The sequence below is a fragment of the Littorina saxatilis genome, linkage group LG14 (assembly GCF_037325665.1).
Source record: "Littorina saxatilis isolate snail1 linkage group LG14, US_GU_Lsax_2.0, whole genome shotgun sequence".
In the NCBI taxonomy this organism is placed as follows: Eukaryota; Metazoa; Mollusca; class Gastropoda; order Littorinimorpha; family Littorinidae; genus Littorina; species Littorina saxatilis.
Window position 1 is genome coordinate 6,515,861 of NC_090258.1, and position 19,759 is coordinate 6,535,619.

General features: G+C 40.6%; 1 protein-coding gene and 1 long non-coding RNA gene across 2 annotated transcripts in view; both read right to left on the reverse strand.

The window, feature by feature from the left end:
* Nucleotides 1-17,394, reverse strand: part of LOC138947006 (DNA topoisomerase 2-binding protein 1-like) — a 79,863-nt gene extending 62,469 nt beyond the window's left edge. The window contains exons 1-11 of the mRNA XM_070318425.1: nt 17,270-17,394; nt 16,140-16,254; nt 13,428-13,570; nt 11,723-11,768; nt 11,204-11,290; nt 9,640-9,747; nt 8,444-8,517; nt 8,004-8,131; nt 7,432-7,497; nt 1,997-2,167; nt 871-1,108 (exon numbers count right to left, since the gene is read on the reverse strand). Coding sequence (XP_070174526.1) covers nt 871-1,108; nt 1,997-2,167; nt 7,432-7,497; nt 8,004-8,131; nt 8,444-8,517; nt 9,640-9,747; nt 11,204-11,290; nt 11,723-11,768; nt 13,428-13,570; nt 16,140-16,217 — 1,139 coding nt within the window. The 5' untranslated portion in view covers nt 16,218-16,254; nt 17,270-17,394. The remainder of the gene's footprint in view (nt 1-870; nt 1,109-1,996; nt 2,168-7,431; nt 7,498-8,003; nt 8,132-8,443; nt 8,518-9,639; nt 9,748-11,203; nt 11,291-11,722; nt 11,769-13,427; nt 13,571-16,139; nt 16,255-17,269) is intronic.
* LOC138947005 (uncharacterized) lies at nt 3,384-6,500 on the reverse strand. The gene is made up of 2 exons (XR_011449514.1): nt 5,903-6,500; nt 3,384-4,722 (listed from the first exon to the last, which is right to left on the reverse strand). It is a non-coding gene; the product is annotated as an uncharacterized lncRNA (long non-coding RNA).
* Nucleotides 17,395-19,759: the final 2,365 nt, after the last annotated feature.

Sequence of the window (19,759 nt, forward strand, 5' to 3'; positions counted from 1 at the left end):
GGAGATGGGATAGGGGAAAGGGGGGGAGATGGGATAGAGCCACTTGTTAAGTGTTTCTTGTTCACAAAAGCACTAATCAAAAAATTGCTCCAGGGGCTTGCAACGTAGTACAATATATGACCTTACTGGGAGAATGCAAGTTTTCAGTACAAAGGACTAAACATTTCTTACATACTGCTTGACTAAAATCTTTACAAACATTGACTATATTCTATACAAGAACCACTGAACAAGGGTAAAAGGAGAAACAGAATCCGTTAGTCGCCTCTTACGACATGCGGGGTGCAGAGAAATAAGGATGTGGAAAAGAAGACTTTTGGTAAGTGAAATAAAGGTGATGGATCCAGTCAGATAGAAATAAGACAACAAGAAAAGAATTGGAAAACTGCAGGGAATAGTAGGGAGAGTTTTCTTGGAAGGAAATATAGGTGAAAGGACTGTTAAGGCAGAAATAAGACAAAAGAAGAGAAGTAAAGGGGTGGGGTAGCTCTGTGGAAACACTCCCGCCGCGTGAAGGCGACCCCATGGGAGCACATTCCTCTCTGGAGTGTCTGTCAAATTAACAAATCTGACAGCAGAATGAAATCTGGATGCGAATCGAGCAATCTTCTTCTGTTTCTTCTTTGTTCCTGAGCTGAACCTCCCATGTTCACTCATTTTTTTGCACGAGTGGTTTTGTACGTGTATGATCGTTTTTACCCCGCCATTCAGGCAGCCATGTGACGCTTTCGGGGAAGGATTAAGCAATGAATACTGACTAACCAAGCCAAGCCGCGTGAGAGCAAGCTTGGACCAGGAACAAAAGTCAAGGGTAAAAATCTTTAAGAAGCTTATATTTTTTTTAAAGCAAACTTAACAGAAAACGCGTACCTGGTAGCTCCTCCAGAGTTAATTATTCTCCTGCACTTTTCTAGTAGAGCTCCTCTGATGCCACTGCTGAGGTAGAGTCTGCAGGACTCGATGAACTGTTCTCTGGGAGCGCAGCTTACGTCCAAAGCGTCAAAGTTTTCTGCCGTTGTGTCGTTCAGCAAGCGAGTGGTTGTACATGCAGTGTCATCAATGTGTGTGAGGCTGATTGCGCTGATGTCGCTTATGCTCGGTCTGACTGCTGCAACATAAAAATTGCACTGCGGTGTAGCAAAAAAGTGGCGAAAAGAAGAATCAACGCTACTTGCTGTGTCGTACCAGATTTACAGAAGTTGATTTTTTAAATATTGAACTGCGAGCGAAAGGGAGCTTTTCAATATTTGGCATAATAAGCCGTGGGAAAGCAGGTCCATGGCAAACTAGTTTGAAACGACCTCATTTACATTATATACACACGTGTGGTTTGAACGATATTATCTTATGAATGGTCTTTCTCACGTATGTAGGATAAAACAATGAACTCTAACCCGGGTGATACCTACTTCAGTCGCAATGTCAGAACATCAAAACCGTGAAAGATAGCCATGCAGAATGACCTCTACTCTGTAGGTAATTGATAGTTCTTTCTTTCTGTATGCAAACATGGCTAAACTTCGCAAACTTTGAATTTTTGTTGATTTGAATTTTGAAACCTGGATTTTTGTGAGGTCAACGTTTGGCGAACCCCCATTTAACACTTTGTACCCCACCTATGTTGACCAAGGTTTTTATTAGCCGAGATCAGCTGTGCTGCAGCAGGTCACTCAGAATTGTAGTAACTGTGTAGGAACTGTGTAGCAACACGATGAGTGGGTACGGATATATCCGTACCTGGGAGACAATGAGCTAAGTAGCAGTCACATTACCCCTGTGAAAGAAATCCTCAATCCAAAAAATGAACCAGATAGGGAAAAAGGACTTTTATATAACATATAGTTTGAACAACATAACAAGGGTATGAATATTTTAGCTGAAGTACAAACAGCCTCACAATATTTGTGTGGCCAAGTATAGTATGGCCAAGCAAGGCAAGATTATCCATATCAACATCCATAAGTAGTATGTAACAAGCAAAGGTGACAATAAATACCTGAAAGACGACTCCTCTCAGGTGTCGAGGTTTTCACTCCTGAAGCCCCGTTGTTACTAGTCACTGGGTACTTCTTCTCGTCCTGACAAAAGTTTTTGTCCAGCGATTCGTACAACCACTTCAAGGTCACGATGTGAACTTTCCACTTACAGGCGTAGTCATACTTCTGACCTGGACAGTAAATCCACAAAATGTTGAAAGTACAGGAGGTAGCATGTATCTTATTCTTAACTGTTGAACTGATATGTAAGAAGATTGTAACTTATACCTTATAAGTCACTGTGTGAAAATTCACACGTCGACCTGAATTAGAGAAATCACAACTGATCTCGGCAGTGGATTGCATAAAATTCACACGTCGACCTGATTTAGAGAAATCACAACTGATCTCGGCAGTGGATTGCATAAAATTCACACGTCGACCTGATTTAGAGAAATCCCAACGGATCTCGGCAGTGGATTGCATAAAATGTTCACATCAAACAGTGCAAGAAATTCAAACGGATCTCGGCAACGTTTTGTGTCGGATCCATCACTTACGCCGCCAAACTGATCCAGAAATCCAAAACAAAACAGAGATTCAATACCTTTTGAAGCTACCAGCTTTAAAATGCTCATTACAGGCAAAGCATTGCTACTTTGATAATTACGATAATGCTGATGACGAGGTGAACAACGTTCAGATTCTCAGGCCCAGGCCGGATGTGTTGTTGATTAATATATAAGTGGAATACAAGAGAGACTTCAAGACTCCTTGTTTAGCATATCATCACAAACATGTCCCTAACAGGTAAGTTACCTGTGAGGACGTTAAGCCCCCCAATCTAGACTCCAAAGTCCAAGATTACAGACTACAGTCGAAACCAAGTTTTCTCAGAGTTTCTGTATCCCAACCTCTGTAAATTTACCATTTTAAGGGGAGACAGGGTAGGCGGGCACTTTTTTTTTTTATTTTGGAAACAGTTTGCTGCTTGTTTGATTTTTGCAAGCAGAATAACCTAATTAAGGGAAACCATTTTAAATTTTGAGTGAAAAGCAATTTTTGGGGGTTTTATTCACCAAAATGTGAGAAAAACGTTATAAAATGTGCTTTTTTTAAAATGTTGCAGTTTGTGAACCAGTGCATGTTTTGATCCAATTTTTCTTCTTTGCAGCAATATGTGTGTGTTTAATAATTCTGTGCATCGAAAAGCATTTCTAAGCAATATATTATTTTAATTTAGCATTTTCAGTTACCGGTTCAGTTCTGATAAGAAAAATACATGAGATCCTAACTGTCAGACTCATAAAAACCCAACCAATGCACTGAACTCTTATTCCATGCACAGAACTGATGCTGTACAACTCATAAACAACATATACAAAAACTGAACAAATCCATCAAGCCTTTCAAAAGTTGCAACATTTTAATTGTAGCGTTTTGTCTGAAAATTACATTCAGAGAAAACAGCATTTTAAAGATTTGAACCAGTACATACAAAAACAAGTAGCACAGTGCACCCTGAATTCATATGTTTTTATCAGAATGACCACTTTACTATGATGGGGAAATGATTTGACGATCAAATTATCCGGACTTTTTTTAAAAAATCATTTGAAAACTCATCTATGTTAGTGCAGATATGAATCAAAACGAAACTGTCGGACTCATAAAAACACAAGGAATCCACTGTATTCTTATTCCATGCACAGAAATGGTGCTTCACAAATCATAAACAACATATACAAAATTGGAACAAATCCATCTAGCCATTCAAAAGTTACAACATTTTAATTACCACATTTTGTCTCAAATTACATGTAGAGAAAACAGCATGTAAAAGAGTCTCACTGGTACCCCGGTAAACTAGTACCACAGTAGAGCTTGAATTAATGGGGTGGTTTTTTTTAACCAGAATAACACTTTAACTATGAAGGGGAAATGATTTGATAATCAAATTATCAGATTTTTTTAATTTAAAAAAAAATCATATGAAAACATTAAAAAAGTCAATTATCTGTGTTTGTGCTGATATGAAAATATTGATCAGAACCAAACTGTCCGACTCATAAAAACCCAACGGATGCACTGATTTCTTATTCCATTGCATAGAAATGATGCTTCACAAATCATCGACAGCATTACATAATTATATGTACACAAATGGAACAAAGCTGTCAAGCCATTCAAAAGTTGCAACATTTTAATTACAGTATTTCTGTGCTCAATCCTAACACTGCAGCAAATTTCTGTAAAGCTGAATGTCCCTTTCCATGTACCAACATGGTCATACGCGGATTATTTTAAATGCAACTTTACCACCCGAAGCGTTGCAAACACTGGGAGAAGAGTAAACAACTGCAGACTTGAATGGACACTCATATGCACTCCAGATGCAGGGCCTGTGCAAATCCTTGGGCTGATGCATCACCTTCTTTCATAATCAGACAAGCATTCAGTACAGGATACATGTATAGACCTTTCAGCAATAGATTGAGCTGATCAATGTTGACAAAAGCCCAACACATGTCAGCGGAGTGACGTTGCACAGTACCAGTATCCATATCTGCTTGTGATGGGTCAGAAGATGGCAAAGTATCTGTATCTTCTTATGGTTGGTCAGAAGATGGCAAAGCTGATGTTTCTGCTGTGGAAGAGGGTAGTTCCGGTTTAGCAAACTTTTCCATCAGGTCAATCTTTCTCCTCGCTGCCACCACAGGAGGACTGGCTCTCCCCTTGCTCCAACCTAATAAATACACAAACACTGATTTAATATTTGATACAACTGTCCATGGTTTTTGTTTGTAATAAGCTGCAAAATTTAAGACTTAATATAAACGTCAACAAGTGCTTGTACTTTATTTTGCAAATGACCATGTTACATGGGGTGTACCTCAACTTTTTGGCTAGGCCGGTAAATCAGAAATCCCAATCAGCCCCCAACCACTGAACCAGGCGGGTTTTCTTACAACCACCTCAGCGGCTCGTACCCACATATGTCGGTTGACGAACACACACACACACACACACAAAAGACATTCATTAATTGGCCCCTATCACAAAATTTACATGTCAAGTTTACTATGGGATTTGAGTAACCACACAATCACATACACACAGGAACTAATACTGAAACTAGCTGAATTATTTTCTTTCTTTCTTTCTTTCTTTTCATATTTTTCTTTTAAAATTAATTTATTTCATCACACTTGCTATGTATTTGCTTGTTTCTTGTCTGTTGTCTGTTTTGTGTGTGTGTGTGTGTGTTCTGTGTGTGTGTATACATTTTCAGATTTCCTAAACCTAGCACTGTTTGCAGGTGATCTTTATGCTTTTGATTCATGAGTTGCATCCCCAGTCCTTTAGTTTAACTCTTTTTTTTTCTTTGGTGAAGTAAATTGGATCTATTTTTTTATTCCTTAGTTAACGGAAAAGATTTGACAACAATATTGCTGTCAATGATAGGTTGGTCAGCCATGCTGGTGTAAACCAATCCTTTAGAATTAGAGAACGCTCTCTAGTAGGGTACTTATTTTCCTACGGTCAATGACCAGAAACAAAAACTGTGTCAGTCGTACATCGCTCAGATGCTGCTTCTCAGTTTGACCCCAGACAAAGAATAATGATGACATGTTACACCATAGTAAGCTCTCAAGGACTGGCCAGCGAAGAACAATAAAATAGGGGTTGTGAAGACGATATCACAGAGATGATCGAGGGAGGGAGGGAGGGGGGGGGGGGGGGGGGTGCGACGGCGGCATGGTCAGTAAATTGGATCAAGAAACACGCAAAATACTTCAGACACAAACTGTTTATCATTTACCTGCAAACCCTAACACATTCTTACAACAACAACAACATAACAATGTGCAATAAATCACGTTGTCAAACAAACAAGATCGAAAAGAGAAAGAAGCAAAACCCACCTCGTCGAGTCAAGAATCTTAGAATGTCGTCTGCTTCAATACGATAATGTTGGTTCATTTCGGAGTGTTGTTACTTCCTTCTACTGTTCGCTGCTGCTGGTTCATCTTTCTCTGATATTTCTTGCCACTATGCCGAACATTTCCAATGTTAGGGTTGTTCTCCGCAGCTCAAAACTTTGAAAAATGCTGCTGAATCGGTGAAAACGTCATGGATTTGTTGACACCGGGGGACTGATAAGTTGTCTACTGCGCTTGCGCCAAATGCCTTTGACCTACATATATTTGCATATATTAATTCCGGGGTTTCGGTTGGAACGGATTCTCTCTCTTTGTGCCCATGTCAACGGAAATTCCCCAACGGTGATGACGTCATCTTGAAGAACGGAAATTTCCACACAGTTTGAACAGCGAAGGGTCATGTCATGTGCGCACATTTACCAGCACGGAGTATCCAAAGTTGACCATTTTTTCGATTTTTTTGATAAAACACAGACAAAAACAACAAAACATCGGTTTGAAAATGGTTTTATTTACATGAATACATGTCTAAAATGATAAAAGCAGATTATTGAATGCATTCCAGGATGTTCAAAGGTGTGAACAAGAAGGGCAAAGCCCATACGACTCACATGCTTTACACATTTTTCCTACCAAAATACATGTGACCTTGACCCAAGGTCAAGGTCATCCAAGGTCATGCAACACAAAGCTGTTAATTCAAGACATAGGAAGTACAATGGTGCTTATTGGCTCTTTCTACCATGAGATATGGTCACTTTTAGTGGTTCACTACCTTATTTTGGTCACATTTCATAAGGGTCAAAGTGACCTTGACCTTGATCATATGTGACCAAATGTGTCTCATGATGAAAGCATAACATGTGCCCCACATAATTTTTAAGTTTGAAACAGTTATCTTCCATAGTTCAGGGTCAAGGTCACTTCAAAATATGTATACAATCCAACTTTGAAGAGCTCCTGTGACCTTGACCTTGAAGCAAGGTAAACCAAACTGGTATCAAAAGATGGGGCTCACTTTGCCCTATATATCATATATAGGTGAGGTATTGAATCTCAAAAACTTCAGAGAAAATGGGGAAAATGTGAAAAATAGCTGTTTTTTAGGCAACATTTATGGCCCCTGCGACCTTGACCTTGAAGCAAGGTCAAGATGCTATGTATGTTTTTTGGGGCCTTATCATCATACACCATCTTGCCAAATTTGGTACTGATAGACTGAATAGTGTCCAAGAAATATCCAACGTTAAAGTTTTCCGGACGGCCGGACGGACGGCCGGCCGGACGGACGGACGGACGGACGGACGACTCGGGTGAGTACATAGACTCACTTTTGCTTCGCATGTGAGTCAAAAATGCAACAACCCCAAAAAGGTGTATGAGACCAAAAATAACTCATTTTGCCTACCCGGTCTGCCCTTAAGACTCCCTCCTTTTTAAGACCTGATTTTCTCAGATTTGTCTTAACAGGGGGGTTTCCATTGTATTTACACAGTGAGAACTGGTTTTACCTTTGGGCTCCTTGACAATGAGATGTGTGCAGTGGTTCATCTTCATTTCACCTGTGTAGGTCCCACCTGCCAACCAAAGCAAGGTGCAACAGGTGAAGTCAATATTATTACTTCCACAGACAATTATTATCTTCTTCATTATGAATGTAGCTGTAATGCGTTGCTAAGAGTTAACTGGCTCAAGAATCATACTTGCTTTTTTCTGCATCATATTTGGAGAATACTTCACTGAACTCTGTCTTCTGAGATTAGCCTATTCAAATCATACAAGCATTCTTCTACATATCAGACACAAACACACTGGCAAACACAGAACCTCTCTTCTTTCTCTCTCTCTCTCCCTCTCTCTCTCTCACTGTTTACTTTGTGAAATCTAGGAAATGTTCTCGTCATATTTTTTTTCCACTGACCGTACTACTCGTATTCTAGACAATCATGCGTACAAAATACCGCGAAATTGTATGGGTTCCCAGCTCTGTAAATATATATATATATATATATAGTACTACTAAAATAGTTGAACAACATGTAAAGGCATGTTTCAAACTGGAGTTATGAAACCAGGGGTTTACCTTCATTTTCCACGTAATGTTTGACCTGTTTTCGCTCGTCTGGACTGAGTCCTGAAACGGTGACCACCAGACCCTTGAAGATGGGACATCGGAACTGAGCAAACTCAGAGTCCGTGGCGTGCACGTACCTGTATAAACAGAACATGTTGCAAAAGATACAACCATGTAGACCATACCTCAATATCACTCACAAAGTACACACACAAAAGGACTAAAATTAATTAACCCGTCTATCAGGCAAGCTTCAGCAAAAACTAAAGCGAACAATAAAAAGTATGCACTATGACAGAATGAGATAAAGAAGAACAAGAGTTCTGCTGCAAGATAAGAAAGCGCTGCCTCTGGGTCAATTCTGGGGGACATCAAGATGATAAAACGTGTTTATTATCTTCACAACTTTCAATGAAAGGACAGCAAAGCAGTACGACTACGAGACTGACCTATGCTGAGCTTTGTCCCACACGTTGTACACCCAGTCTGCCGTCATGATCGAAGTTCCTCTGCTGGCTGCCACCTACAACAGTACCACACTCATTATGTCTCAAGCAATTAGAACAATCTCATCTGAAAAAGGTAACAAAAATACAGTGGAACCCCCCTTTTGAGACCCCCCCCCCCAATATAAGACTTCCTCTTTTGAGACCTTACTTTTCTACATATTTTGTTCATAATCTCTGTAAAATGACCTTTTTAAGACCTGAATTTGTAAGGTTTGTGGGGGTCTTCTTCTTCTTCTTCTTCTTCTGCGTTCGTGGGCTGAAACTCCCACGTACACTCGTGTTTTTGCACGAGTGGAATTTTACGTGTATGACTGTTTTTACCCCGCCATTAAGGCAGCCATACGCCGCTTTCGGAGGAAGCATGCTGGGTATTTTCGTGTTTCTATAACCCACCGATCTCTGACATGGATTACGGGATCTTTTCCGTGCGCACTTGGTCTTGTGCTTGCGTGTACACACGAAGGGGGATAAACCACTAGCAGGTCTACATAAGTTGACCTGGGAGATCGGAAAAATCTCCACACTTAACCCACCAGGCGGCCGCGGCCGGGATTCGAACCCTCGACCTTCCGATTAAGAGGCCGACGTCTTACCACCCCGCCACAGCGCCCGTCGGTGGGGGGTCTTAAAAGGGGGGGTTCCACTCTACACAGATCATGCCTGCCACAGTCAACATAAATGACTCGGATGAAACAATCTCCTGGACTACAGGGTTCGGCCTAGGATAAAAGACAAATGTTTCTTGGACCCCCTCAACCAAATTCTGATGGTACATAGCCAAAGGTGCGACTAGATGCATGTGACTCGAAAACACTAACTCGGATAAAATCCGACAGCAGAAAACATTACAAGTGACTAAGGTAATATCTGATATAACATTCAGCATATTTTCTATTGCTTGCATTAATCAAGAGATCTTTTTTCTCTCTCAAAAGTTTAAAATGTTCAAAGACCAGCTTGGTAACAAAGACATGCATGCATTGGTGAACTTGCCTTTCATTTGTGTAGCATGAACTTGAACAACAGTAAGAATTGATTATTCCGCCCACTGCTAGACCAAACCTCTTTCTCCATTTGCCAAAATATCATCCATTGAAGCCCCAAAACCAGTTTTAGCGCTGACGATAAGCACTCACAGTATACTTCTGGCTGCCAACCTCACCGGCCACAAGGTGGGTAACTTCTTCCACCAGGTTCCTGCTTGCCTCCCCTGCCATCATCTCCACCATATGGTGCACATGTTCCTGAACAGAACACATTGTCATCATTTTCACGAGTTTTCATTCACAAACACCTGGTAAATAAATCTCATGTTCCCCATGCAATAACTCGAGGTGGTGAATGGATTTGAGCTTTCATGTGAAACGTGGATTGTCAAAGTAAAAGCCAATCAGGCTGATTGTTTGATGTGTGGAACCATCGTGGCTTTGGATTTGTGTTTCCGAGGACAACGATTGTAAGCATTCACTCTCAAAGACCCAATTAATGTTGATAATTACCGCGGCGACTCATGGTTAATTTGCAACTTATCTCTGTAATCGCAAAATCCACAACGAAAAGTCATAAACACTTAAAAGAAAAGAAATATGCTCAACACTTACTGAATTCACAGGTATGATCGCAGCTCTGTACATTTTCAGACTGGAAGAAAAGCATCAACAAGCTACGTTTGACGTCACATACAAGTTTGACGTGTTATCTCGTGCTACTGTGACGATGCTTTGAGGCCCGGAGTTGGATTCTAAAAGTTCGTCTCCCTGTGGGTTATTGTGCATTTTGTTGCACAACAAAAATGATGACAAAAACGATGTTTGGTAGCTTGTCGTCAGACCAGCACTTTGTTGTTGGTCCTCGGGGAGCATATCGCCTTTTGTCTCATATTTATCAACCGCGGCCTTCGGCCTTGGTCGATAAAGATGAAACAAAAGACGATATGGTCCCCTTGGACCAACAAAAAAGCTGGTCTGTCAACAAGCCACCAAACATCTTATAATGTTTCTTTCCTCATTTTCTGTCAAAAATCTAAATAACAAAGTGACTGTGGTGAGATGATTCAACTATTTTCTGTCATTGTTCAATTGTTACTTGTGTCATAATAAATAATAATTAACACTTATGAATCACCCCTTCTCCCTAGAGCTCACGGCGATGTACACACTAGAGCTCACGGCGATGTACAATAGCAAACAAACACACACACACTAACATCCAATTAATACTGTTAAATAAAGCAACTACCCCAACTATGTACATGTCGTAGAAACCATATTGATTAGCCAAGATGCACCAAATTACTCTGACTATTAACATTCTGGTGCCATTTAGGACAAAAGATGAAACTTTTTTTGGAATCAGGTTATAGCACTAGCCTTGACAATAAATTCAACAAAACTAGCTTTAGCAATGACAGTTTCATTTGAACCTAAAATATTATCTTCAACAATCCAAAAAATATTCAGTAATGATACCTTATCTTGATCGCAAAAATAATTCAGTAGGTAAACAAGAAAAAACTTAAATAAGACCCAAACCCCAGTACTGAGATTTTGTTTGATATCAACAATTGACATTTCGATAACTTTAACCTGTCTACAATTATCAGTTTTGGTTGGTCCCTTGAGTGTCATTAAACGCCGAGATATCTGCCTTGAAACAATGTACTTTTGCTGAATAAGCATTAAACAAGTGTAATGAACTAACCCTTATTTTCTTCTCAAGGCTGGTGCACGAAATGATCACTCCTTTCATGGCTACATTGTAGATAGGCCTCTTCTTCTGTGGCAACTCCTGTAGCAACATACTCCATTTAAATTTTAAAGTTGTTTAATCAAAGGCACATGCAGCAAAGTTCAACTTCAATAGAAGGCATTTCATTAACACACACATACACACAGTGACACATACACAACCTCAAACCACAAAAATCTTCAATGCTACATCGTTATCATTTGGCAAGCTTCACAAAACAAAACATAAAAGTCTTCAGTTCAATGCTAAATCGTTATTTGACATGCTTCCCAAAACTAAACAAATGTTCTGAACAAAAGACGCAGGCATTAAATATGTAGCCATCGTTTTCAACCACACCATGATGCCGACCTTAGTATGGGAAGACAAAATGGCCGCTGCTGCAGATTTCAGTGTGATGACGTCATGTGAAAATAGATATGCTGGCACCAATTTCAAAATTGAATGATCATAGATTCATACAGTACTCACAATTTTCATATTGAGGCTGGCGAGGATGCACTGCGCTCCATAGACCCTGAAAAACGTGAACCAACCACATAACTATTGCACTTGACCCTGCTCAACACAGACTGAACCATTCTGACAATCATTGGTCCACGCTCTCGCTCAGTGTCTCTCTGATAGGATGGATCATTACTACGCGGAGTAAAGGTCATGGCCATAGAAGACGCGGAGCTAAAAGCCGAAATCTATCAAAACAAGAATACAGAGTTATCTCCCATATGTTTTTCGCTAATGTTTCTGAGAAAAGAAGAAAGTGATTGCAGAATGGCCGATTCTTCCGTCTCTCGACGAACAGATTCTCCACTGAGAGACTCAACCATTTCACCAAGCTGTTCATTGTTCCACCCAACTTTGCCTACAACCGTATAATTATGGCTGGACTCGGTCTTTTCATTGTCACAAAGGACACATCTACTTTTAACCGGTGTCCGCTCCGTAGCCATTTTGTTATGATCACGTGACAAAGTTGATTATCACGTGACACTTTTGCCATATTTAGAGTTGTTTGCACAGTAAATACATCCGCGAAAGATAGCTAGCTTGAAACTGTCTTACATAACAATTCCTTTGTAATTTAAAAAGTACACAACACCATCTGCTTATATCAATAACACATTACGAAAAGATCTAAATATGTAAAAAAAAAAAAAAATTGATTTCTTCTGCAGAGCCAGAGGGAGAAAACAAAAGGCATCCTGTCAGGGATAAATGAGACCCGAAGGGAAGGAGTTCAGGATGAGACTGAACAACAGTTGAGAAAACACAGAACAAAACTCTCTGAAAACTCTCTCCGACAAGCGCTTAGAACTGTACACACGGAATACGCGCTATATAAGCTTCCTATTGATTGATTGAAAACTAAAGGAGGCTTTGTTCTAAATGCATCAAACAATAATACCAACATGCTAATCTGAGATTTTTTTTCTCTCTGAAATCTAGGAAAGTATGCTTATGAAAACTAGATTAAAAACAAATCTCTGTTTCATTGCACATACTAACATTACTATAACATAACATACAAGTGCCCACCGAGAACATTACTATAACATAACATACAAGTGCCCACCGTGAACATTACTATAACATAACATACAAGTGCCCACCGTGAACACACTGACATTACTATAACATAACATACAAGTGCCCACCGTGAACACACTGACATTACTATAACATAACATACAAGTGCCCACCGTCAACACACTGACATTACTATAACATAACATACAAGTGCCCACCGTGAACATTACTATAACATAACATACAAGTGCCCACCGTGAACACACTGAAATAGTTCAGCAATTCTGCAAAAATGACAATAAGGTTGTTGGCGATTTGAAATAATGTAGATGTTTTGCTGTCAGTGACACCAAACACCACCCCTGCATACAGTGGAACCCCCCTTGTAGGACTTCCTCCCTTTTAAGACCCTTTTCTTTTTTTAAACTTTCTGTTCATAACCTCTGTAAATCTACCCCCATTTTAAGACTCCCTCCATATTAAGACTCCCTCCATTTTCCGACTCCCTCCTTTTTAAGAATAAGACCTTATTTTCTCAGATTTGAAGGTCTTACAAGGGGGGGTTCCACTGTATCTACTTGCAATCTCACATACCTGCAAGCCAGAAGCTTGAGATGGTTCCACTGTATCTACTTGCAATCTCACATACCTGCAAGCCAGAAGCTTGAGATGATCAAAGGCAGGCCCTTCAAATGGGTCGATGACATAAGCACAGTTTTTGTCCGCTGCTTCCACATCTAGACACGCTGCCTGCTCCATCCATTCCGGTTTCAGGCCGTGTTCCTTCAGCATCTGAATCACATGGTAAGTGTGTAAATCAGTTGTTGAGCTAGTCTGTACGTACTCCACTACCCGGTTCTTCTGATGACTGCATACCTTGCACCACATGGCACTTAACTCAGTTAGTCACCTCCCGTTGTACATGACTAATAATAATTGACTAATTACTTCAGCCTACAACTACAAGGTGCATTTTTACTCCAGTACTTACTCCTTCTGTTGTGTCTCTGACACCTGATTCCAATAGGCGACTAGCCCTATCGGCCAGCGACACGAAGTCGCGCGATAAATCTGCAATACCTTGCGTGGTCTTGTGAGATCTGCCTCAAACTGCGGGCATGTTTTGATAGCTCTGTGAGAGGTTGCGTTTCAGTGCAGACACTTCGCCTTGAAAATGGTGAATTTCAATCAATCAATCAATATGAGGCTTATATCGCGCGTATTCCGTGGGTACAGTTCTGAGCGCGTGGATTTATTTTTTTATTTGTTAAAATTTGTTTTGTATGCAATTTATATCGCGCACATATTCAAGGCGCAAGGATTTATTTATGCCGTGTGAGATGGAATTTTTTTACACAATACATCACGCATTCACATCGGCCAGCAGATCGCAGCCATTTCGGCGCATATCCTACTTTTCACGGCCTATTATTCCAAGTCACACGGGTGTTTTGGTGGACATTTTTATCTATGCCTATACAATTTTGCCAGGAAAGACCCTTTTGTCAATCGTGGGATCTTTAACGTGCACACCCCAATGTAGTGTACACAAAGGGACCTCGGTTTTTCGTCTCATCCGAAAGACTAGCCCTTGAACCCACCACCTAGGTTAGGAAAGGGGGGAGAAAATTGCTAACGCCCTGACCCAGGGTCGAACTCGCAACCTCTCGCTTCCGAGCGCAAGTGCGTTACCATTCGGCCACCCAGTCCCACTGTGCAGTGGGCTGCAGCAATGTTAGCCGCAAGAATAATCCTAAAGTTCGTTCAAAGTACCCAAGCGTGGCCCGTACACAAAGGAAAGGCGATCGAGTTTTTTTTTAACACAAGCCAGAGAACACCAGCGCTTGTGAAGCGATGGCTGAATTCTCGTCTACGTCAAAATGACGTGCCATCCCGGTACTCCGTTGTCTGTTCAATAACTTAATCAGCTTCTGTTTCTTGTATCCTGAATATTGTATTTTTCTTTCTTTGAGGTATTTTTTCAACTTTGGTACTTGTAATCGCATGAACATTCTGCTGTTCGGTAGCCATTGTTTAGATCAGTGATTGTAGTGTATGGAAGGAACGATAACTCTTGAGAGCAAAAAATTTACCCGCAGGGAAGTGAACCTTCCTGATCTTTCGCACCGGAGAGAAATCCAAGCGGGGTATTGTGCAAGTTGGCTATTCAGTGGTGTGCAAATCCACTAACCCGTGACCCGGGGGGAGTTAAAAATTGGCCGGGTTAGCTGAGGTCTTTGAGTAGCATTCCCGTGGGTTAGCTAAAAATGTCACAAACAAAACTCAAGATAGAGCTTTAAATGCCAACTCCTTACTAAAATGAATGGCCAAAATACATTTCCCCTTGTTTTTCATAATGAAAACAAAGCCCAAACCGAAGCCCAAACAGCAAGTACTGTTTCTAAGGCGCTTTTTCTGAAGTGTTGATCGTGTTCGAAAATGTCGTCTGCTTCAACGATGTGAGTTACATCCCTTAGTTTAGTTTTACATTTTGACCAATGAGAAAGCGCTCCCTAATTTGTTTCGGGCCACTGAAAAACAACCATGGCGTTGTTTAGGTTCGGGTTTTCTACTTCAAAAGCGGAAAGCAAAACTGTTGAGATAAAGACTAAACAAGCGACGGACAAAGAGTACGATAGTCACAAACGTAAGAGGACGTTTCTTTCTAGTTGGTGTGATGAGTTCCCATGGCTACAGTTTGATGAGAGCACAGGAATCATGACGTGCAAGTGTTGCAAAAACTTTCCAAGTTTCGCGAATTCCAAGTCCGAGTTTGTTACGGGTTGTACAACTTATCACAAAGGAACTCTCAACTCTCATGATGGCAGCGTTGCTCATCGGCGATGCCTGATTAAGCATCAACGTGAGAAGGATAATGTGAAAATCCCCGAGAAACCCATCACATGTTTGAAGTTTCATTGTTATTGACTTACTTCTTTGTTCTTAGTTCGGACAGACTGGTCGTCGGCAGATGCTACCTTTCAGTGACTTATAATCCAATGTTTCTGTGTGTGAAACTTCAAAGACAAAATAAGAAAAGTTGGAGTGGGTTACCTATTTTTTTCCCGGGTGAGCTGGAAATGCGATTCTACTAACCCGTGGGTGAGTTGTTTATTTTTAAATTTGCACACCCCTGCTATTGTACCACACTGAAGACAGGGCTTTTAGTATGACACAGGATCTTTTTAATATTTACTGATCAATACAACTTACCTTTACTACTTTAGTTTCAAGTCCAAACTAATATTGCAATAATGTAATTATGACAAAGCTTTCGGTATCAAAATTTCATTTTCTTCAACCTCTGCTTCAATTCACTTAACAGCTGACAATTGACATAGTGGGAGTAATAAAAACTCACATTAAATGCTTCCAGGAGCGTTGGCTCCGGTTCTCCATCTTTCGGTTTCACAAATTTCATGTGAAATTCGGAACCCATCTTGACATCTGATGATACTCACTGGTCACCACTCAGTCTGGAACAACAAGAGAACACTGGTTCATGCATTCTATGCTATTAGTATTAGTCTTGTTCTCTGTTAATTACAAAATGCATGTTAACAATATAGATAACCGGATGTTACATGTATGTAAATCACTAAATCAGTAAATGTAACTGCAAAGCAACCCTGACGGCGAGGTACCGACTCGCCGCCGCCGCTTTGTAGTCGCCGAGTTCACGGTCTACTTGCTTTTAAACTGTCAAGGGTGCCATCTCACGGAGCGAAGCGACGGAGGGCTTCAATTAGACTTTGGGAGGGTGTCATTCCACGATGAAGACCAAGAAGTTTCAAATGGAAGCATGTTAATGTTATTGTAATTCAATCTGACGACGATCTCTTTCCTGCATTCATGAGGTTGAATCAAATGGTTTTTTTAGCGAGTGGTTATCGACAATTAATGACCGGTAATTTTTAATGAGTTGGGGCATTCTGACCAATCACAGGATCTGTTTCATTAAAACGCCAACTTGATTGAATTACATTTACAATATGTTAATGTTACTTCCTGGCGACAAAGTTACTTATGCACTCAATATTTGTGGCACTGGCACAGCATTGTCACATCCCACAACTGGCGAGTGATTCCAATTTCCACTTCGCAGACTCGTAAAAACAGATATGATGTGATGTAGTCTTCATGTAGGCCAACGTGCTCTAGTTTTGAAACAAATATTCCCGTTGAAAGAAATGTAAACAGGCAATGCAACACTCAGTAATTCATTACGTTCTCGTATGAGTGTGTGTTTGTGTGTGTGTGTGTGTGGTTGTGTACATGACTACATGAGGTAATTACTACATGAGTACATCACTGTCAATGACACTGCCATGCAATCTGCCAATCAGCAATGCAGTGTTGTTATTTTGGGAAGTTAGACAGAAATCGTCATGTTTTGAATGATGAATCGAAACCTGACGTCAATGTTTACGGTTATCTATGTTTCAGAAATACAGACAAACAGGGTACAATGTATCTACCTTCAATACTTACTACTGATCAAGTGTTTCAAACTTAGGATTCCCTCAGGTGTGGTAACTTTCGCCTCTTTTTCATTCGTCGGCTGCCGCCATTCAAGTCAACTCTCATCACGTGACTGCGCGATTTGTTCTTTAGGCCGCTATTTTATGCTTAGTTTAAATTTTATTCAAACCCGTTATGTTCAAATAACAAAAAGCGACGAAATCGGCTATCGTTAATTGATAATAAGCAGCTTTTGGGAAAACATGGATATTCACAAAAAGTTGAAAGTGGAAATGGAACGCACTGAAGAAGTTATCTTTCAGTGCTAAGACGTTACTTCCCTTTGTTTCCAGTGGCATATATTGCTCATAAAACAATTACACACACACACACACACACACTATATTAAGCATTAATCTGACAAATCTGCCTATTTCAGAGGGTTTTCAGCATATGTAACTTTTTTTATAATCAATGTTTGCTGTTTTTCTTTTAAAACCTTTGTAATTCAATTATTTCTTTCTATAGCTTACTTTTTTTCCACTGACTGCCGACCCTGAATGCTTTTTCTGGTGATAAAGCAAAAAGATAGAAAAAAGTTTGTTTCCAACGAAGGCCCAAAAATTAGGGTCGATAGGTCGATCGATCCCGACGAAATGCCACTTGCAAGCTAGTCAGTGCAGACCTGGGAACCTGAGAGTTGGATAGTGTGGGGAACCCAAATCGGCAAACGAACTCACACGTAACCAGAAAATTCTGGAACGCTGAAGAAGAAGAAGTACTCGAGTATTCTCAAACAAACTTGGCGTATTTTTAGAAAAATGAGTGTACCGTACTTCACACAACATTTGAACATTGATAATTCAAACATTCTTCGCACGCGTCCGTTGCACCTTTAATTAAGTTTACCAATACTTTAAAAAAAACACGCTAGATCTTTCAATGTTTAATGACAAAAGCTGTAATCATTGGTCAAATGCAGAGTTGTACAGTTATTTTGTATTCACTAAAATAAACAATGGTCCCCACTATCTATACAGGAATGACAGGGATGCGCTTGTGAAGAACACCCTGTCTAGGAATTTTTCTTGTCATATGTTTTTTTCACCGACCGCACAGGCGTCACAGGCGTACAACATACGGCGAAATCGTACGGGTTCCCAGGTCTGCTGGTCCCACTCGCCAAATCTCGCTGCAGAGCTTGTGGAGACACTGAGAGAGAAACACACACACACGCACACACAACATACAAACACACACATACAAATTTACTCACCTATACAATTACCTACCCAACACATGACACACACACACACACACACATGCACACACAACATACAAACACACACATACAAATTTACTCACCTATACAATTACCTACCCAACACACACACACAAACACATCCAAACACACACACATGCACACACAACATACAAACACACACATACAAATTTACTCACCTATACAATTATACCTACCCAATTAACACACACACACTCTTCTTTTCAGTGAAGAAAAACATCTTTACTGGGACTCAATTTTACTAACTTACAGTCTGTCTTTTTTATTCACTTGAAAGTGAAAGTGACATCATGTACAGCATCAACAAGTGCCCAAACTGACATCAAACATACAACATCAACATCAAATCCATAAGTATCATTTGCTGTACAATTTTCAAGAACTGACACTTCCTTTTTGCTAGCTAGTACATGACTGTAATCTGCAAACAAATACATGCAGATGTACAGCTCTAGATGTAGCTGTAGAAATGATGTATTCAAACTCCCCTCACAGAAACCAGCTAAAAAAAGGGACCAACCAAAAATGGTCGTTATGGACATGTGGTCACTAGCAGTGTTGAAAGCTGGCTGATGTAAAAAAAAAAAAAAAACCTTTTAAATTATGTAGGGTTCAGGAGAGGTGTCCTTTGGAGTGGTATTAATTATGCGCAGGTAGTCGTTTTTGAAAGTGGTCGGAAGGACAGGTTTGACTGTAATAGTGCAACATTTACAGTGGTACCCGGGATGTGAGGCGCTTCCAAAGAGAGGACACCTCCCATGAAAGGACATTTTCTTGTCACGTCCGTTTGTGTATTACCGGACCTTGACCGGAGTATACCTGTCATGACAGGCCACCTGCAATCTACGGACACTTTTGGCCTCAACGGCGTGTCTTTTCATTGTACCAATGTACTAACTCAATTACCATTAGTAGACCGGCACGGTTGGCCTAGTGGTAAGGCGTCCGCCCCGTGATCGGGAGGTCATGGGTTCGAACCGGCCCCGGCCGGGTCATACAAAAGACTTTAAAATTGGCAACCTAGTGGCTGCTCCGCCTGGCGTCTGGCATTATGGGGTTAGTGCTAGGACTGGTTGGTCCGGTGTCAGAATAATGTGACCGGGTGAGACATGAAGCCTGTGCTGCGACTTCTGTCTTGTGTGTGGCGCACGTTAAATGTCAAAGCAGCACCGCCCTGATATGGCCCTTCGTGGTCGCCTGGGCGTTAAGCAAACAAA